This window comes from Kryptolebias marmoratus, linkage group LG3 (genome assembly GCF_001649575.2).
Source record: "Kryptolebias marmoratus isolate JLee-2015 linkage group LG3, ASM164957v2, whole genome shotgun sequence".
Classification (NCBI taxonomy): Eukaryota; Metazoa; Chordata; class Actinopteri; order Cyprinodontiformes; family Rivulidae; genus Kryptolebias; species Kryptolebias marmoratus.
This window is the reverse complement of record NC_051432.1, coordinates 16406765-16424575: the sequence shown is the minus strand read 5'-3', so window position 1 is coordinate 16424575 and position 17811 is coordinate 16406765. Positions and strand designations below refer to the sequence as shown.

At 40.3% G+C, this 17811-nt stretch overlaps 2 protein-coding genes across 3 annotated transcripts in view; both read left to right on the top strand.

Annotated features, from left to right (window-relative positions):
• Positions 1-6768, top strand: part of LOC108230652 (protein kinase C beta type) — a 39090-nt gene extending 32322 nt beyond the window's left edge. Inside the window, exon 17 of one of the 2 annotated variants that reach the window (XM_017407069.3) lies at positions 5399-6768. In XM_017407069.3, the coding sequence (XP_017262558.2) occupies positions 5399-5551 (153 nt within the window). In that variant the 3' untranslated portion in view covers positions 5552-6768. Of the gene's footprint in view, positions 1-76; positions 2753-5398 lie in introns of those variants that run through there. The other variant, XM_017407060.3, reaches the window with a different exon arrangement.
• A 1968-nt stretch (positions 6769-8736) lies between these two features.
• LOC108250902 (voltage-dependent calcium channel gamma-3 subunit) lies at positions 8737-16018 on the top strand. Its single transcript, XM_017441032.3, has 4 exons — positions 8737-8996; positions 13691-13774; positions 13868-14008; positions 15021-16018. The coding sequence occupies exons 1-4, from the start codon at positions 8786-8788 to the stop codon at positions 15590-15592; spliced, it is 1008 nt and encodes a 335-aa protein (XP_017296521.1). The 5' UTR covers positions 8737-8785; the 3' UTR covers positions 15593-16018.
• Positions 16019-17811: the final 1793 nt, after the last annotated feature.

The window sequence follows — 17811 nt, the reverse complement described above, 5'->3', positions numbered from 1 at the left end:
CCTTTTTACCCCCCTCCCCCTCTCAACCCTTCATCAAACTCACTCCATCCCTTCATGTCTCTCCTCTCCACGGCAGTGTGGGCGTGACGCGGAGAACTTTGATCGCTTTTTCACGCGCCACCCCCCAGAGCTGACCCCCCCAGATCAGGACCTTATATCCAACCTGGACCAGGAAGAGTTCCAAGGCTTCTCATTTGTTAACCCTGAGTACATTCACCCAACTCCCTGACCATGTGACACATCCCCGGGCTGCATTAGTAATCATGTACACTTCACAAGCACACCTTACAGATAAAAACGAATAAAAAAATAAATATATCATCATGGTGTCATTTCCAGGCCGCATTCAGCAAGGCGAAACATTAATCCACGAGGAGCGGATGCAACACGGGGGCATTTTCTGTGCTTCGAGTCTTGAAGGGGTTAAAGAAACATTAGGACATTTTGGGAAATAGAACTTAATCGTTTTCTTTCCAAAAGTGTACTGAGTGGAGTTATTACACCAGTCTGGTGTCAGAAAATGATGTGAAGCTGTGGATTGATTATCTTAGCTTAGATTAGCCTTTCATGATGCTGGAAAGGGTTTGGAAAACGGCTGGATTAGCTTGTTGTAAAATACATATTCCAGCATTAAAACTAACAATATTTACAGCCTGCCTCTCTCAAAATTTCATTCAACAATGAAAACAGTTTAACATCCCCAAAAATGCAAAAACAAATGTAACATTAGCGCCTAGTAAGAATTTTTGATGACAAAACTGCAAAAAGTATTAATTTTTGAAGCTGTTTACCTCAAAGTTTCCATTATGTGATCCAAATGAAGACAAAGCAGTTTAGGAGGATGTAATGTATGTTGATACTGATATCCCCGAAGTGTTCGATTAAAAGTGTAATGTTTTACTCATAAAGTCAGGCCTTTAACTCAGTTGTTGCAAACATTTTCATTTAACTGCCATCAGCTCTAAACTCAACTTATTGAGAGTTGTGTGCAACAAAACACATGTTGCTTAGACGCGCTTGAAGGAAAATGTTAAAAGGACTTCTGTTTTGAGGCTTTGCAGTGGCTGAAGACATCAGTAATCTATGTTTTAGTTGTGCTGGTAGCTCGTCTGGTTAAGAACCAAGATAAACAACGAGAGAAGGATATATTTGCTCATTAAATGCTGTCAAATTCCTCTTATAAGCCTTTAGAGTGGTTCTGATTAATGCATCTAAGCACACTTAACTCGGACCACGTCCACTGATGACTCGCGTAACGTTACAGTCGCAGTGAAAAACCAACAGATAAACATCAACAGGTAAAGACAGCTTCTGCCTCACAGAGCAGCTTGTGTTTCTGAGCAGCTGTGATTCTAAAAAGAAATAAAAACAGCAGTCAGAGCTAAAAAAAGAGGGACATTTTTCTTTGTTCACATTTGTTTAAATGTTTGCCTGAATTTCCTCCACTGCAAAGACTGATCAATCTAATCAGCCATCTTCAGTGAGTCATCCTTGAGTCACTAATTTTCACCACAGCTTCCAGTCTTCTGGAAAGAAAAGTGACTTCTTCAGACTTCTGGAAAGAAAGCGAATAACTTTCTGACTCTGTTATTATCAAATACAATGAGGGAGCTGATCGGACGTCCGTGTGTTAATGTTCCAGTGGCGACTTTATTCTGGGATTATTTTGGATTAGAACATAACAGCGGCTGTTCGTCTGGTGGAGCAATGTTTCGTGCCTCTGAATGCCTCCTGGCTGCCCACATCGGCAGGTTTGATGCCACAGTGAAGTGTCTCTGTGTCACCCTCCCTGTACCTGCATTCTGGCTATGACAACCCATCAGTGGTGTTGATGAGTGTATTATGATCACATGTTGGTATTTCATACAGTGTAAGTGAAAACTGACCGACTGCTTTGCTATAATTGTTTGAATACTAATCAGTTTCCCAAATGTTGGCTTTACTTTTGTCTGTAGTATCAAATACTTAACTTTCTGTTCAGTGTTGTGGTGAACTTCTCTGCATTCTTTTGCTGATTTTCGATCTTTTTACATGAAATCAGCAAGATTCCCCCTCCCCGCCGCCCCTCCCATCATATTTTGTTTTTCTGAACACACATTCCATTTTACTCTGTTTCGAAGAACAGGAACCATATCTATTTGTTTGTAAGCTACCATTCTAGAGAGTTTATTTTCCTCATGGCCTATTTCATTTAGAGTCTCGTGAATCCAGTAGTTCGTTAGCCTGCAGAAACAAGATTTCCAGAAGTGCCAAAAAACAAGGTTCAGAATCACGAGGATGCAGACGTATCCTGCTCTTACAAACTGTGAAGACGGGCAGCCATCTTGTGCCATTTTGATGTAACGTGAACGATGACCACAATATGCATTTTAGCCGATCCTTTCTGTCCACCGACGATATAATACCCCTCTGAAAGTCATTTTTCGTATATGAGATGAATTGTCTGAGTTGTACAATACTTAACGATGCAAGGTGGTAACAATGTGTCAAATCTTGTTCTTTGAGCTTGTATCACAAAACAAAGGTACGTCCTTTGAAAGACGGATGAGAACGGTGAGCGCTTACTGCCATGATGGTGAATTATGAGAAATAAATTCTGAGGATGTGTAATATATATAATGAGTTCTATATCAGAGAAATATTTGGATGATTTGTACGTGGATGGGAGAGATGCTACTGTGGACTGTGTTATTTGCTTTGTATGACTGGAAACTGATAATATACTCACTGGTGCCTACCAGACTACTCCTGCTGTGTCCGCCTGCTTACTCTTGCCTCCAAACCTCCAACCATCAGTTTGGCGTATGAGTTGATTTCTCCTCCCCCCCATGTCTCCGAGTTTTTTACTCTACGTTCAGACTTTGCATATTGTTACCGACTGCTCATACAGTTTTTAAAGTAAATCCTCCCGCTTCGTGCACAACCACGAGCTGAAATATGGGTGAAAGCCGCTCCTCATTTCAGCTGGAAGCCCTGTGATGAGACCAAAGGAGGAGGTAGGAAATTTCAGACTTTGTGTGTGTGTGTGTGTGTGTGTGTGTGTGTCTTACTGAGGGCTCGCTGCTTCACCTTCCTGTGTAAAATCCTCTCTGGTTGTGGTCTGGTTCTGATCCTTGTCTGCTTCATATTGGAGTGATTTCTCTCTTTTGGCTTTGGGTCTTTCTGTGTCTGTGCTGCTGACTTCGTTTGGCTCTTCTGCGTCTTTTAAATGTCCCCCCCCTACCCTGAGTTTGTCAGCAGCGTGCGTTTGGTTCTTGTTGAGCTGGATATATGGATGAAACTGGATGGACACATAATCAAAGCTCCCCTCTTATTTAACCCCTCTAACTGTGAAAAATGATTTAAATAAAAATCATTACTCTGTTTAACACAAGTGACTCTTGACTTTGCTCATGAAAAGCTTTCTAGTTCTGTTTGTACTGCACATTAAATAAACTTAATATACTTTTAATGGAAGGGAAGGCTTAAAATCCTGGACTTATATAATGTTTTTGTCTGTGTGTGAATTTTATCTGTTGTGTTAGGAAAATATTTCATCAAACATGACAGATTTTAATGAAACTTTCAGAAACTAAACATTGGCTGAACATCTAAAACTGGTTACCTTTTTGAGTCAATCCAATTTAAGATGGCCGCCACAGTTGTTCTACATGGGCCAACACAAAAGTAGCTGTAACTCAACCAGTTTTGTACCCGATCTCACAAATAAGGTTTATTGAACTTGATGCTTTTAATGCGCAGAGAATCAACTTCAGTGCTTAAACTGGAGGCAGAAATGGGCGTCATTTTGAGGAACAGCTGAAGTTCTGCAAAATAACAAACAGATCCATTTAAACTGAGATAATAACTTCACTAGTTACCTGCAAAGAACAGGTGAGTCTTTGTAAAGTGACAGATCAGTGGTGCTATTTGAAACACATCATGTGCAAAAATGGAATAAAAACAAAAAAAAGTGACCCCCTTAGTGGGCCAGGAGAGCAGGAGCAGGTCCTCAGAAAGAATATTGAGTTTAAAAATGATCGCTAATGATCCATTTTTTCCATAATGATTGCAAAAGATAAAATCAGCAGTGATGTGTTGATCTAAAAGGAAAAGAACCACAGTAGTGGGACAATTTGTATTGTCATTACACCCTTATTTATTAGGATTATTAGTAATAATTGTAGATGAACCAGCGATTGTTGGGGTCAAAAGCTTCTACTGCTGTTAGTTTGGAAACCACTGTTTTTAAAGAAGACAAATAAAATCAACCAAAGAATTAAGCAGCATGAAAGTACAATAAAAAAAATTAAAAAGTAGTTCTTATTTTCTTGTAACTTTTTTGTGAGATGTACGTTTTTGGGATGAGCTGTACAGAAGGGATTTTCTTCCAAAGTTGCTGAAATTCTAACCTGTACTTTTAAAAGTTATAAATGTAGCTTTTAAAAGGCTGCACTTAAAGCCTGAAACATGTTTTTTTTTTGTTTTTGTTTTTTTTTAAAAAGGAGCTGCATTAAAATTATTTCTGGATTTCCATTGTGTTACCAAAACAAGCCAGACCCAGCTGGGCCTGGATCGAACTCCTTTTGTCTCAAACACTCATAAACTGCTGACAGGGAGGAAGTGTTTCTCAGGCTTTTTACGTTTTTCAAATCCGTCGTTCTATCAGTGAGCTGTAAAACATCTAATTTGGGATAAAATTGAAGAATTTCTTGTAAGTTTTGAAAACTGTCTGTTCTAACGTTGCAGATCATTAGACCTTTGTCTTTCAGTGTGCTACAAATTCTGACCTCCTCCTTTATCCCTCATCTATGTGCTTTTTAAACTAGTTGTTGTTAAAGTGATAGTTTAGATCATTTGTAGTGGGGTTTTGTGGAAGGGTTATGAACAATTAATATCTTACCTGCTGTAGATTACTCTTGAACAACCTTAGTTTGGAGAAATAGTGTACTTCTGATCTGATTGATGAGCTGACTGGATTGCTGCCGTCTTTTGGGTTTTTAAAGTAGTTTATTCAGCCGCTGTTTTCAAAACCTTCAAACCTCCATCAGAGCAGAGCAAACACAATGATATTCCTGATTAAAGCCCTCCTGGGTTGCATGCACCACTTTCATTTTTTTCAGATTGGAGTTGTTCAAAAATGGCAGCAAATCCACTTTGGTCCTGATCCTGCTCGGACTAGCCATTAGCTCATCAATCTGGTCAGAATTCAACAATTTCTCCAAACTGAGCTCACTCAAAGAACCATCTACAACATATAAGTTTCCTGAAATTCCCTGCTTCAAAAGATCTGACTCCTGTGCTTCTAATATAATTTTACTTTCCCGGTTTTGCTCAGCTGATATTATTTTTTTCTTGCCGTGCACCTTCGCCCTCTTTGACTTTTCATTTCAAGCTCCTCTCCTTTCCTCTGTCGCAGAAATCTCGCCGAGACGTCGGCAACTTCGACAAGGAGTTCACAAAGATGCCGGTGGACCTGACGCCCACGGACAAACTCTTCATCATGAACCTGGACCAGAACGAGTTCCAGGGCTTCTCCTACACCAACCCGGAGTTCGTCATCCAGGTCTGAGGCCTGGGTCCCGGAGGTGGAGACGGAGCCCCGGGCAAGACTGCAAAATCCAGGCACATTTCACCAGTGACACACCCGGAAACATCCAGCTCACACGAGGAAGTCAGAACCTCAGCCTGCCATCAAACAAATCCTCAAATGCACCCAGAGTGGGCGGTAATCATAAGACAGGACTTCTTACGAACAAATTAGGAGTAAAAGAAATGAAATTCCGCTGATGACTGGGATTACTGGGACAACTGGGACTGAGGTTAGACATCAGAAACATTTGTCCTCTTATGATCATGAAGAGTGTTTGTTTACTTGATGTCTTTCTCTTCGGCTTGTCGGTGACATCATGAACATTCTCAGTACGTCACACACTGTATTTGCTCTCTCTGTCCCTCTCTCTCTCTCACACACACACACACACACACACACACGTGTCTGTGAAGGCTGCAGTTTGGGAGGGAAGGAAGATTTTTGAACTACTACAGCCCTGATTTATAACCTCATGTCTAAGCTAGTCCTCTACTTAGTCTTAAGCATGTCTCGTCTTCCAAACTGATGCAAAAAAAAAAGCAAAAAATGGGGCCTGTTCTGGGCAGTGTTGTGTAAAAAATGTCTCACCGGATTGTTCCTTCTCTTTTCTCCGTGGTGCAGTGGGTTAGTGCTCTACAGTCTTTGTGGCAGAGCTTCAATATGCATGCTGGTGCCATAGTTTAAGATTAGTTTTCGACATCACCAAGGAGAAAACAATGATTAAAAAAAAGAACTTTATCAGATGTTATGAATGTATTGATCCAAGTTTGTCCTAAACTATCCGTGCTGAAATTAGTTTCCACTCTGAATGCGAAGGCTGACAAGAAACTGTAAAACTTTGTGAAGTCAGTGTATGAAAAGTGACGTAAACTTCTGTATGACTTGTGTTTCCGTGTGTGTGTAAATAGGAATGAGATGTAGAGCTATAGGAGTGTTTTCCATGTTGCTGTACACTTCTATAATATTCCTCACAGTCCCATTGCATTTTATCCTTTCTTTTCTTTGCATTAAACCCTAATTTTGTCCCTTTTTTTCCATTTATCAACACCACTCCTCCCTTTCTCACATCTCTACAACTGAATATAATTAAAAAATTCAAGAAATGAGGGGAAGAGGGGAGATTTACTATGCAAAAGGCAGGAGGTAAGAAGGAAGAGGAGACAACCTGAAGAAATAAAAGGACATTATACATGTGATGCATGTTTCATCTTTACCTAAAAGTAAGACACGCGTACAGAATCCATATTAAAACAAACCCTATTTATGAAACTGGTTTTGTAATCTTGTGAATTTTTTTGGTTTCCTTTTTCTGTTTGTGGCTCTCCTTTATTCAGTAATTGTTGTTTTAATCTTTCTTTTTAGACGTGAGGTTCAGATTTAATTTATGTTTGCCACTTTTGTCAGCAACACAAGAGGATTTTTGTTCCAGAAACAGGTTGACTACAGTTGGAGGTTCAGACCACGTTTAAAATGTTTTTGTTTTTTTTTACCTATCTGGTTGCAATCAGAAGGTGCTAAATACGTCTAAATATGTCTGAACACCCTTTTTATCAGTATAGATTTGTTAGTCTGAACACAGTCTGTCCAGAGTCTGGATGTAGGACTTACTGAGCTGACCTGACCCCACACAAGCAGCAGAGGGGTCATACTGGGGTAAAAAAAAAGTTGCTCTGTGTTGTCACAATCTGTGTTTTTTGGTGTTTATTGTTTTGTTTGTTTTTGTTGTCACCTTTGTGTGTTTCTTCAGTTTTATTCTCCAGTGTTTCTCTTTGCCATCAGTTTATTTTACCTCAGTCAGTTCTACCATCAGCTCTCATTTTCTCACACTCCTGATTCTCCCCAAGTCTTCATTTGGTCACACTGGTTTGTTTCCCTACCTCTGTCCTCCTTGTGATTTAATTTTGTTTGTTTGTTTTATTATTTGCTGCCATGCCAGCTTATTTTTGTATCTCTGTTTCTCTTTCTTACGCTCTGCCAGCTGCCACATCAGCTTCTTGTTTTTGTTTGAATAACTAAAGCCTTTCTTTCTCGTGTAAGTCTGCACTCTTGGGTCCTATTTCAACACAAATCCTGATGGGAATATTCTGAGAATAGAATATTCGGCTTTTTTGTTTGTTTTGCGAAACGTTTAATGAACTGTTTATCAGGATCTCTCTTAATAAAAATGTCCGTTTTGTTGGGATTTAATTATTCAAAACGGAGTACAAGACATTGTATGGTTGAGTTTCTCTTTGGCTTAATGTTTGTTCTGATTGTTTTTGGACCCACTGTGGTCACTGTATGTTTTAAGGTGCTGTATCAATAAGAGAACAGTCTGAGCGGCGTTACGTCACATTATATTCACCAAATTAAACACAGGGCTGTTACTTTAACAATAGGCTGTCTAGCACACAGCTGTCAGCGAAATGTGGATTTTTACAAGTTAAAACCTTCAGTCTTTGCTCTGACAATGAGCTGTGTGTATCTCCATAAAGCGTGGGTAAATGACATCTCATCTAAAAACATTTAGGGTTCACATTTTACCACAGGAGCATCAGAGCTGACCGCTTCAAGTCAAATCACCCAAAACATTTTATTTCTCTCTTTCTAAAAAACCCAGACAATTCAGTTCAAATCAGACCAAAAACCTGTCAGTTTGGGACAATAAGCAAAGTTTTTTTATTTTTTTTATTTATCAAAGCTGTAAACCAAAAGGGTAACTTTTGCACCAAATAGTTTTATCCCTTTAAACTCACTTTAGTCACATTAAAGGTCCATCCATCAGAAAACTTTGAGTTTTGTTGCAGAGGGCTGAAAAGGTTGGAAATGACCCTTTAGCGTTTTTACTGGGTCTAGGCTCACTGGGCTGCTCTCCATGGTGCTGAACCCCACTTCCTGGAACAGACACACACACACGCACACTCCGGCAGGCGGGGTTTTCCCGCACGCTGACCCAGAGCAGAGACTCCCTGCAGGACTTCACTCTCAGCTGTTTCTGTCTGAAGCAGCTCCTTCCTGACATGGACAAACCTCCACGTTTCCGACAAAGTTTAAAGCGCGCGGCGAGCCTTTTACGCGCGCGCCCAACTTTTTGAGCTTTTTTTTTTATTTGTTTATTTTTTGCGGATAATGCGCTCCGAACCTGCGCGTCCTTCAGCCGCCCGGGGCCGCGCGCGTTCAGGACGTCTTTAAACCCGTCCGACCTCAGGTAGACTCCTGAGGAGGGGGGTCAGGATGAGGGTTTGTAACAGGGGGGTGATGATGCTCCTCACCACGGCGGGGGCCTTCTGCGCCTTCAGCCTCATGACCATCGCCGTGGGCACCGACTACTGGCTGTACTCCCGCGGGATGTGCCGCTCCAAGAACCTGAACGACAACGAGACGGTCCACAAGAACGAGGAGGTTCTGACCCACTCCGGCCTGTGGAGGACCTGCTGCACCGAGGGTGAGGTCCGAACTGGTCAGCTCACCAGAGTAATCACAGCTCAGCGCGTAATGCATGAAGACAGAGTCGTTTTATCCAGTTAGATGATTGAATTTTAACAACAGATCCTGCTCAGAAACGTCTCACGTGCTTTGTGTTCACAACGTAAGAAGTTAAACTTATAAAAGATCTAGAAAAAAAAAACATAAAAAATAAAATGTAACATATTATGTGAGATCAGTTAATGTTTAGAGTATGTGTCATGGATGACTCTCAGCTACTACCACACCAAATCTTTGCTGAATATCTGCAAAATTACCTGAGTTATTGACATTTTTCTGCTGGCTAGTGTTAACTGGGTGTGGTGGCCATCTTGAACTGGACTGACTTCAAAAGTTAATTATTTGTAGAGGCACATCCAGTGATTACTTTCTGGGAGTTTCATTAAAATCCGTCCAGTGGTTCATGAGATATTTTGCTAACAGACAGACAGACAAACAAACAGACATGTACACACACAGGCAAAAGAAATTACGGCCTTCCTCCTTTGGCGATGGGTGATTAAAAAAAAATACATTAAAGGAAAGAAATGCAGTAAAAGAACAAGCATACAAAGAAACATTAACTGACTATAGAAGTAACAGAGTGATAATAAAAACACTGTCACCTGCAGCGAACAGTTTTCAGTCCTGATTTCAAGAGACCAGCAGTTTCAGAGTTTTAGTTGGTTCTAGAGCTTTTAGGAGCTTAAGAACAGAACTTCTCCCTTTTGTTTCGTCCTGCTCCTGGGAACGCTGCCGTCCTTGATGAGCTGCAGGGCTCTTTATGGTTCACACCTGACAGGTAAGTCTGAGAGGGACCAAAAACAAGACAGCTTCAAATCCATCCTTTCCGAGCAGGAAGCCGGCGTGGCTCTGAACTCTGACAGCAGCATTCTGAACGAGCTGCAGTCATTTAATCATTGCAGTGATTCATAAAATACAGGCTCATTTAGTCATAAATCACGTCGACTCCATTTTTTTCAAGATGACACCTTGACAGTGGCAGCCTGTGACAGCAGCTGCTGTAAATGTACCCTGCCTTCATTGCTACCTCTGTCTTAATTTGCTTCAATGGTTCCTTTTGTTTTGCTTATTGTTTGTTATTATGAGTGTGGTTTTTATTGCTTTTAATCTTGAACTTGTCTGCTGCTGTGACAAACCAGTTTTCCTCAGGGGATTAATGAAGTATCCTTCTTTTCTATTCCTATCAGTTTCTGGGACTCTCTTTACTTATTGGGGTCTAATTAAATGGTAAATGGACTGAACTTATATAGCACCTTTCTAACAAACCAGACCACTCAAAGTCCTTTACAACACAATCTGTTCCCTCATTTACCCATCCATACAGCACTCTACTACATCTCTACAAAGCTAACTTGAATAAATCATTCTGTGGAGGCATTCATTCATACACTGATGGGGCTCATCGGAGGCAGTGAGGAGTTCAGTGTCTCACCCAGACACACTTCAACATGTGTTGGAATTGAACCTCTGACTTTCTCATTGGAGGACCACTGATCCACAGCTGACTAGAGACCAAAAACAATCATTTTTGTCTTCACTGAGCTGGAAGACATACAGGCCCATCCACTCAGTGCTGTTCTGGACACACTCAATGACCGTTTAAGGGTCCTGCAGTGACACAGAAATGAAGTGTCTTCAGCATGAGAATGATAAAAGATGTTATAATGTTTGAGTTGAAGGAAGCATGCAGCAGAATGCTTCAAATGCATTTGAGGTAAATTCCTTGGCTGTGGATTTTTATTCTGAAAAAAAAAATAGAAAAAAGCACAACTTATTTTCTGGAGCCTTTTCCTACACGTTCCTCGTCCTCATATATTAGCTGAGGTGCATTTATTTTTCATTGAAGGAAAGTTGTTTTTATATGAAGAACAGATTAGGTCCTGGATCAGGAATGGATGGAAGAAGTTTTGTCTTTAATTATTCATTGTTTTCTTATGGCCCCATCTTTTCCTCTCACTCCCACGCGTTTTTTGTTTGTTTTGTTTAATGTAGATTTAAAGTAAAAATGTTCATCTGTCTTTTTTTTTCGATGCCGTCTGCTGCAGCCTCACTTTACTCCAAAATGCTTTCACGGAGAGCCAGCCTGCTGTCCTGTGTGTCAGTTTGAATCATTAAAAACCACAAACAGGCTGACGGATGTCTTATAGACACAGGGTGGGACGCATTTCATTCATCATTTACACTATTTTCATTTATCCACTCAATATTTATAAAGTTTTACTCATTTTATGTGAGTTTGTGTGCAATAATAAACTCATCACTGCTCTATGTTGTGCACTAAAAAACTACTTTTTAAACATTTTGACTAACTTTTATATTTATCAAACTTTATTTTCCTACTCCTAAAAACCAAAACTCAAAGACTATGTGGAAACATTTTATCTTTTTCAGAAAGACACCCCAAAAAGCTGAGTTTCTTTGCAAAAGCCAAACAACCATTCCTTCTTTTGAAGAGCAGGGACCTTAAAGCTGTTTCCATATTTATCCTCCTCCATAATAAAATGGATGTACATCTGCAACTGATTGACTTATGGAGCCAACCCGACTCAAGATGGCCGCCACAGCTAAGCGACCTTATTAAAAGTGCCGGTTCATAGTTATTGGAGCACCTTTATTACTGATGGGTCGTTAATCTTTAGTTTCCATCATAATTTTTAATTGGCTACTCCAGATTTGAGGGAAAAAAAACCCTATACACAAAATACATCCAAACATGTGGCTTGGTTGGTAATTTTGTGCTGTGACTTTTGGTAGCAAAACATTGTGAGTTTCCCCATTGACAACAATGGGATTTTGGCGAGATGAGAGAAAACCCAGCCCTCTTTGGAGCTCCACGAGTCAGGCAGGCTTCAGAGCAGAAACATCATTTAAAGTTTAAACAGGTCACAGAAAGTTGGACTTCACACGACTGAACTGGCATTTTGACAGCTTAATTAGTTTTTACACAATGGCAGTTTAAGTTGATAATTTTTGTTTAGAGATTTTACCAAAAATATTAAAGTAATGTTTAAGGTGCCTAAACTTTACAGAAAAAAGTGGTTTGTAAACAACCTCTTATTGACTTAAACATTCAGCTGAGTAGAAACTCTGACTGGCTACAACGTGTTTTTCTCTGACATATTTCCATGAGGACCGACACTGAGTGAAAGCTCAGCTGTCAGTGAGCCCAGCTGTGCCTTTCAACATTTACAAACAGGAATATATTGATGAGTTTGTCCCTACGTGCTTCTCTCATTGACCAGTATTGACGGTGTGGCTCGGTCGTCAGGGTTACCGAAACATCAACTCATTCATTCAGCGGCTGCAGCTCCAGCAGGGCGAGCGACACGGCGAGAAACGATATGAGGGAAACAAGTGTTTGTTTGTCTGTCTGTTAGCAAAATATCTCACAAACCAACAGGGCGGAGTTCAATGAAACTCTCAGAAAGTAATCCCTGGATGTTTATCTACAGCTGATTAAGATTTGCAGCCAGTCCGATTCAAGATGGTTGCCGCGCCTAAGTGACTTTAGAATACACAAAAAATGGCTCTAACTTAGTTAAATGTACAGATATGGAGACAAAGCTTGGTGTGGTAGTAGCTGAGAGTCATACTCTGAGTGCTAACAAATCCTGCAACGTCATTTACAAGGTTTGACCAAAACAATTATAACTCTGTCATTTCTCATCAAAACATGATTTTTTTAAATGCTCCGGCATAAAAAGCAGCAGGCAACTTGCATTCCCTGATGGAATGCATGACCTGTTTTTTTAGTTGTTTTTAGTTGTAAATTCAATGTAACACCAACTAGGACTCTGATGATGACCACACAGCCGAAGCCTTCACGCTCTGACGTGTAGCTGCTTTCTTTCATGAAGAAAGATGTCTGGATGTGTGGATGATGGAGTTTTCCCTCCAGAGTCTCACCTCAAAACAATCAACTCAATAGTTGTTCTTCTTTGTTTGTTTTTGGGAGATTGATTTGACTCAGCTGTGGCCGGCCTGTGTGGTGACACATTTTTGTCCGCTGAGAGACCGGATGGACCCTTGCTGACTGGTACAGATGAAAAAATTGCAGTCATGCAGTCCTTGCAGCCATTGTAGAAACTATGAGCTGGCTTTAAGTTGGAAACCATTTGCCTTAATCACCCTCAAACAAACCTATATTAGTTTTGCCTTTAGCCTGACATTTGCTTTGAATTATACATCTTGTATTTTTATGATGGCTGTCCTGCAGACCTTGCATTCATTTATTTATTTATTTGTCTTGTTAAAGAAAGTCAGTGCTGTCGGTGCTCAAATTACAACATAGATGACCAGCAGTGCAGACAGAAAACATCTTGATATCCAGCGTCCATTTTTAGGAACCTTAAATCGCATCAACAAAACTGCAGGAGCTGCTACATTAGCTGTAATCCTAATGATCAATATACTAATCTTCTTTGTTGTTAATAAGAAATGTAAGATGTACATCTTCTGCTGTATTTTCTTGAGCAATACTTCAGTAGCGTTCAGAGTATTAAAGCATGTTTATCAGGCTGCACCCCAACAATGGAGCTAGTTTTCTTTCTAAGCATGTGGTAAATGTGGAAATAATAGGTGTACACAATGGTGTATTGATGCTAATGCATTTAGGGCACAGACAGACTCTATCTTTTTGTATTTCTGCAGGAATATTTCGAGGCGTTTGCAAGCACATCGATCATTTTCCCGATGATGCGGACTACGAGCAGGATGCTACAGAGTACTTACTACGTGAGCGACTAACGTGCTCGTTCAACAGCAAAATCTGAAAATTCCTACGGGGGTCTCACAAACTTAAATGCTTTAAAACTCTCCTCTGCTCAGGAGCAGTTCGAGCCTCCAGCCTCTTCCCAATTCTCAGCGTTGGATTGCTGTTCCTCGGAGGACTGTGTGTGGCTGCCAGCGAGTTCTACAAGTCGCGCCACAACGTCATCCTCAGCGCTGGCATTCTCTTTGTTTCTGCAGGTCAGACACAAACATTTGCACAAATTTCAACTGCAACTTTTCTTTTATTACAAATTTGCCCAACAAAAATACAAGTGCTTCCGAAATATGGGATTAAAAATCTTTGGTAGGATAGTTGAACAGCCTGATAAGGGTTAATATGCTGAATGTACTGTAAATGAAACTCTTGTGCTTAAAATGTTTTATGTGCTTGAAAGTTATTTTCCAAGTTGTACTTTTGCAAAGTCATTTATTAAATTTGTCTTTTATAACTTCTTCTTTGCTTTAATAGACTTGTTTCTACAGTTCTATTTAAGGGTGTTAGTACCAAGTTGTTTTAGTTGGTATGTAAGTTAATCGCTCACTGTTGCCAGTTTCAACAAAAACCTAAAACAATAGTTCTACATTTCTGTAGACAGCTATCTGAACGACCCCAGTTTGGAGAAATAAACTCCAATTCTGACCGGAAGGACAAGCTTACAGTTAGTCTGACCAGGACCGAGACCAAGGATGGTTGCTGCTTATGTGAACATTATTTTTTAAACCTTTACCCTGCTGTTAGTTCTGAATTACTCCATTATTTTGGCTGAAATTTTAGGATATTCTTGGTAAAATTGCCACCATCTAGTTAGCTGTTTTAACCAGCCAGCTACTGCCGCCATTATTTACACTTGTGAATATTGTATGTAAATAACTGTTAGAAGCTGACAGCAATGTAAAGGTTGACAAAATAGCATTTGCATGAACTGCTACATTTATTTTGGTGTTTTAAGATGGCAGCAATCTACAGTACATTGGTCTTGGTCCTATTCAAGCTTGCCATTAACTTGTCTATCAGGTCAAAATTATACTTGTTTTTATTCCAAAGGCTATGAAGAACTCAACTATGATGTAACTTTTTCTTAGTAGTTTTCTTGCTGTGTGACCGAATGTGCCCATTCCATAACCCTAACCTCCTCCCAATCTATATCCCTACCCTTCAAAAGAATTGAACTATCGCTTTAACCCTTTATTTCTCTAAACTCCTTCCCAGGTCTCAGTAACATCATCGGCATCATCGTGTACATATCAGCCAACTCAGGCGACCCCAGTCAGAGCGACAACAAGAAGAGCTACTCCTATGGCTGGTCCTTTTACTTTGGAGCCCTGTCCTTTGTGCTGGCCGAGATGGTGGGTGTCCTGGCAGTCCACGTGTTCATAGAAAAACACAGGCAGCTGCGCACCAAAGGCCGGCCTTCGCTCATGAAGCCTCCCATCTCCAGAAACTCGTCTTATTACCGCAACCGTTACTACCAGAATCGCAGCCGCCGCTACAGTTACAGGAGCAACCACAGCACAGGGGACTCAGACGCACACACCTATCCAACGCCTTTGGGATGTGACCAAGAGGGCCCCATCTCTGTCGACTCTAAAGTCGCCGACATGACGGGTTTACCCCCACCGGTCACTGTGGGCTCAGAGTTCATGCTGTACACCTTGACGTCGTCCCTCAAAGACGGCAGTATTAACATGGCTGGGAATGATCTAATAACTGTGGCCGCTCACAGCAACACAGAGATGCTGCCGGGGAACTGTGTGTCCAGCCGAAGGACCACACCAGTCTGAGAGGAGAGGAACCCCAGAGGGGGGGGTGAAACACTCAATGGGACAGTTCAGATCTTTACTGTGGGGTTCTGTGGAGAGGCTATGAACAGTTAACATCTAACCAGCTGTAGACAGCTTTTGGAACAGCCTCAGTTTGGAAAAATAGAAATTATTTCTGACCAGACTGATGAGCTAATGGCTTGTCTGAGCAAGCACAAAATTTAAGTGGATTACTTCTGTCTCAAAGATTTCTAAAGGAAATGCTATTTTATAACGTCTTACATCATTTTCAGTTTCACATTTTGAAATTATTCAGAGAGAAATATGATGATTTTCCTGCTGGAAGTGTCCCAGGCTGCACTGGAAGTGCTACAGCTAGCTGCTGCCTCTACATGTGGTAGCAAGTAATCTTAGAAATCTATTTAAATAAATGTAATGCAGAACTGATGTCGCTCTGAAGGTTTTTAAAATAATGTTTGCATGAACTGCTTTGATTTTTTTTTCAATCGTTATAAAGACCGGAGTTGTTTTAAGGTGAGAGCAACTGAATTTTTCTCTTTGCTTTGCTCAAACTAACCGTTAGCTGATTAGTCCGGTTAAAATTAAACTCTACTTCTCCAAATTAAGCCATTCAAAGAGCTATCTGCAACAGGAAAGATATTAATTGTTCATAACCTTTCCACAGAAGCCCATGTCAAAAGATCTGAATTATCACTTTATTGTGATCAAGAATGCTGCTGTGAATGTGTTCTTTATTATAAACTACAAGAGCTTCAACAAATTTAATTGTGTGACTTTTTGAGGCTAGGCAGTGTACGTACACCTGACAGTGACATAATCATGCCCTGTCCTCTTTTTGTTTTTTGTCCCACACGCTCAAAATCGAAACCCCATTAAATGCATTAGAGCCTACTCGATCTGTTTCTCTAATTGTGTCTAAATGTGTGTCTGAGCATGTGTAACAAAGGTGAATGAATTAAATAAATGAAATGCTTTATTGACCCCCTGGCACTGGGGGGAAAATAAGGCCTTCCTGTGTGTGAACATGCATGAAGGAGCTGTGTTACGGATGATGGCGGGGCAGCACAAACAGCCTTAAAGGACATACTGTACATCAGCAAAACAGCAGGCGAGCAGAGAGACCTGGACCCGTTACCATGGCAGCAGCAGCATCCAGAGAAGCATTCACAGCAGCTGCGATGAAAACGATAAGGCACGAAATAACCGACAGCACCACCATAATTACTGCGTTTATCTTTTGAACTCTGAAAATGACTTCACATTGATTTCCTGTTTCATTGTGTCTTTTCAGAGGAGTTAAACACTGTGGGAGCCAAAGGTTCTCTTTCCACCTCCTACCACCTCATTGACACGATTTCATATTATTCTTTTTAAATACCCTGGTAGAGATGGGGTTTGGTCCTCCTGCCCATCATGATATTTCTGAAACACTCTTTATAATGTGTAACTGGCTTCTTAGAAGTATACTTTATACTTCCCATGAATCAGACAATAGTTTCTCAGGCATTCTGAAGGTCTTCAAATGTTTTTCTTTGGACTTCTGCTGCTGTTTCTACCATTTTTTATCTGGTTTTCAACCTGACCATGACAGTACATGCAGCATGTGTTTAAAAATAAGGAAAGTGGACAAAACAAGAGGTGTCAGGCTTTAATAAAAATATCTACAGCAGATGAACAGCGACTGAAAGTTATGTCTTTAAGAGAAAAAATGTAAAAATAAAACTGACAAAACGCTTGAGAGATGTGTCATCCCTAATTATCAACTGTGTGACAAGTTTTCCCCTGAAACCTCTTTGGAGCTCATCTTAATGCTAAAATACCATTTTATGTCTGCTAAATTGTGTTATCTTTGGTATTTTTCACAGATTAAACTAAAGGAATGGAAACTAATTATGTCTGTGGCAGGTTGTTAGTAACAAAGTGCATAAAGAGCCATTTTTTGTCAAGTCATGGCAAATAAACCCTGGTTCATTCATCAAGTTTAGAAGTCGTTTTATTGCCTAAACTCTTCATAGTTTAGGCAATAAATAAGCAAAACTAAATAAAAAAACACATCTATTCTGAAAATGATCAGGTACTGAGCTGAAAATGAATGGATAAACCTGACAAGTCTAGTTTCATTGAAAGTTAAATTACAAAATGAGGCATGACTCAGGTGTTTTTCACAGTATTATAAATTATAGTTTGGTATTTTTGCTGTGAATACTCGGGTAAAACAT

Excerpts from the sequence above, each read along its gene's own strand:
- LOC108250902 (XM_017441032.3), top strand. The coding sequence starts at position 8,786 with ATGAGGGTTTGTAACAGGGGGGTGATGATGCTCCTCACCACGGCGGGG. Across the intron at positions 8,997-13,690 it reads GAGGACCTGCTGCACCGAGG|GAATATTTCGAGGCGTTTGC; the intron begins GTGAGGTCCGAA and ends GTATTTCTGCAG. Across the intron at positions 13,775-13,867 it reads TGCTACAGAGTACTTACTAC|GAGCAGTTCGAGCCTCCAGC; the intron begins GTGAGCGACTAA and ends TCCTCTGCTCAG.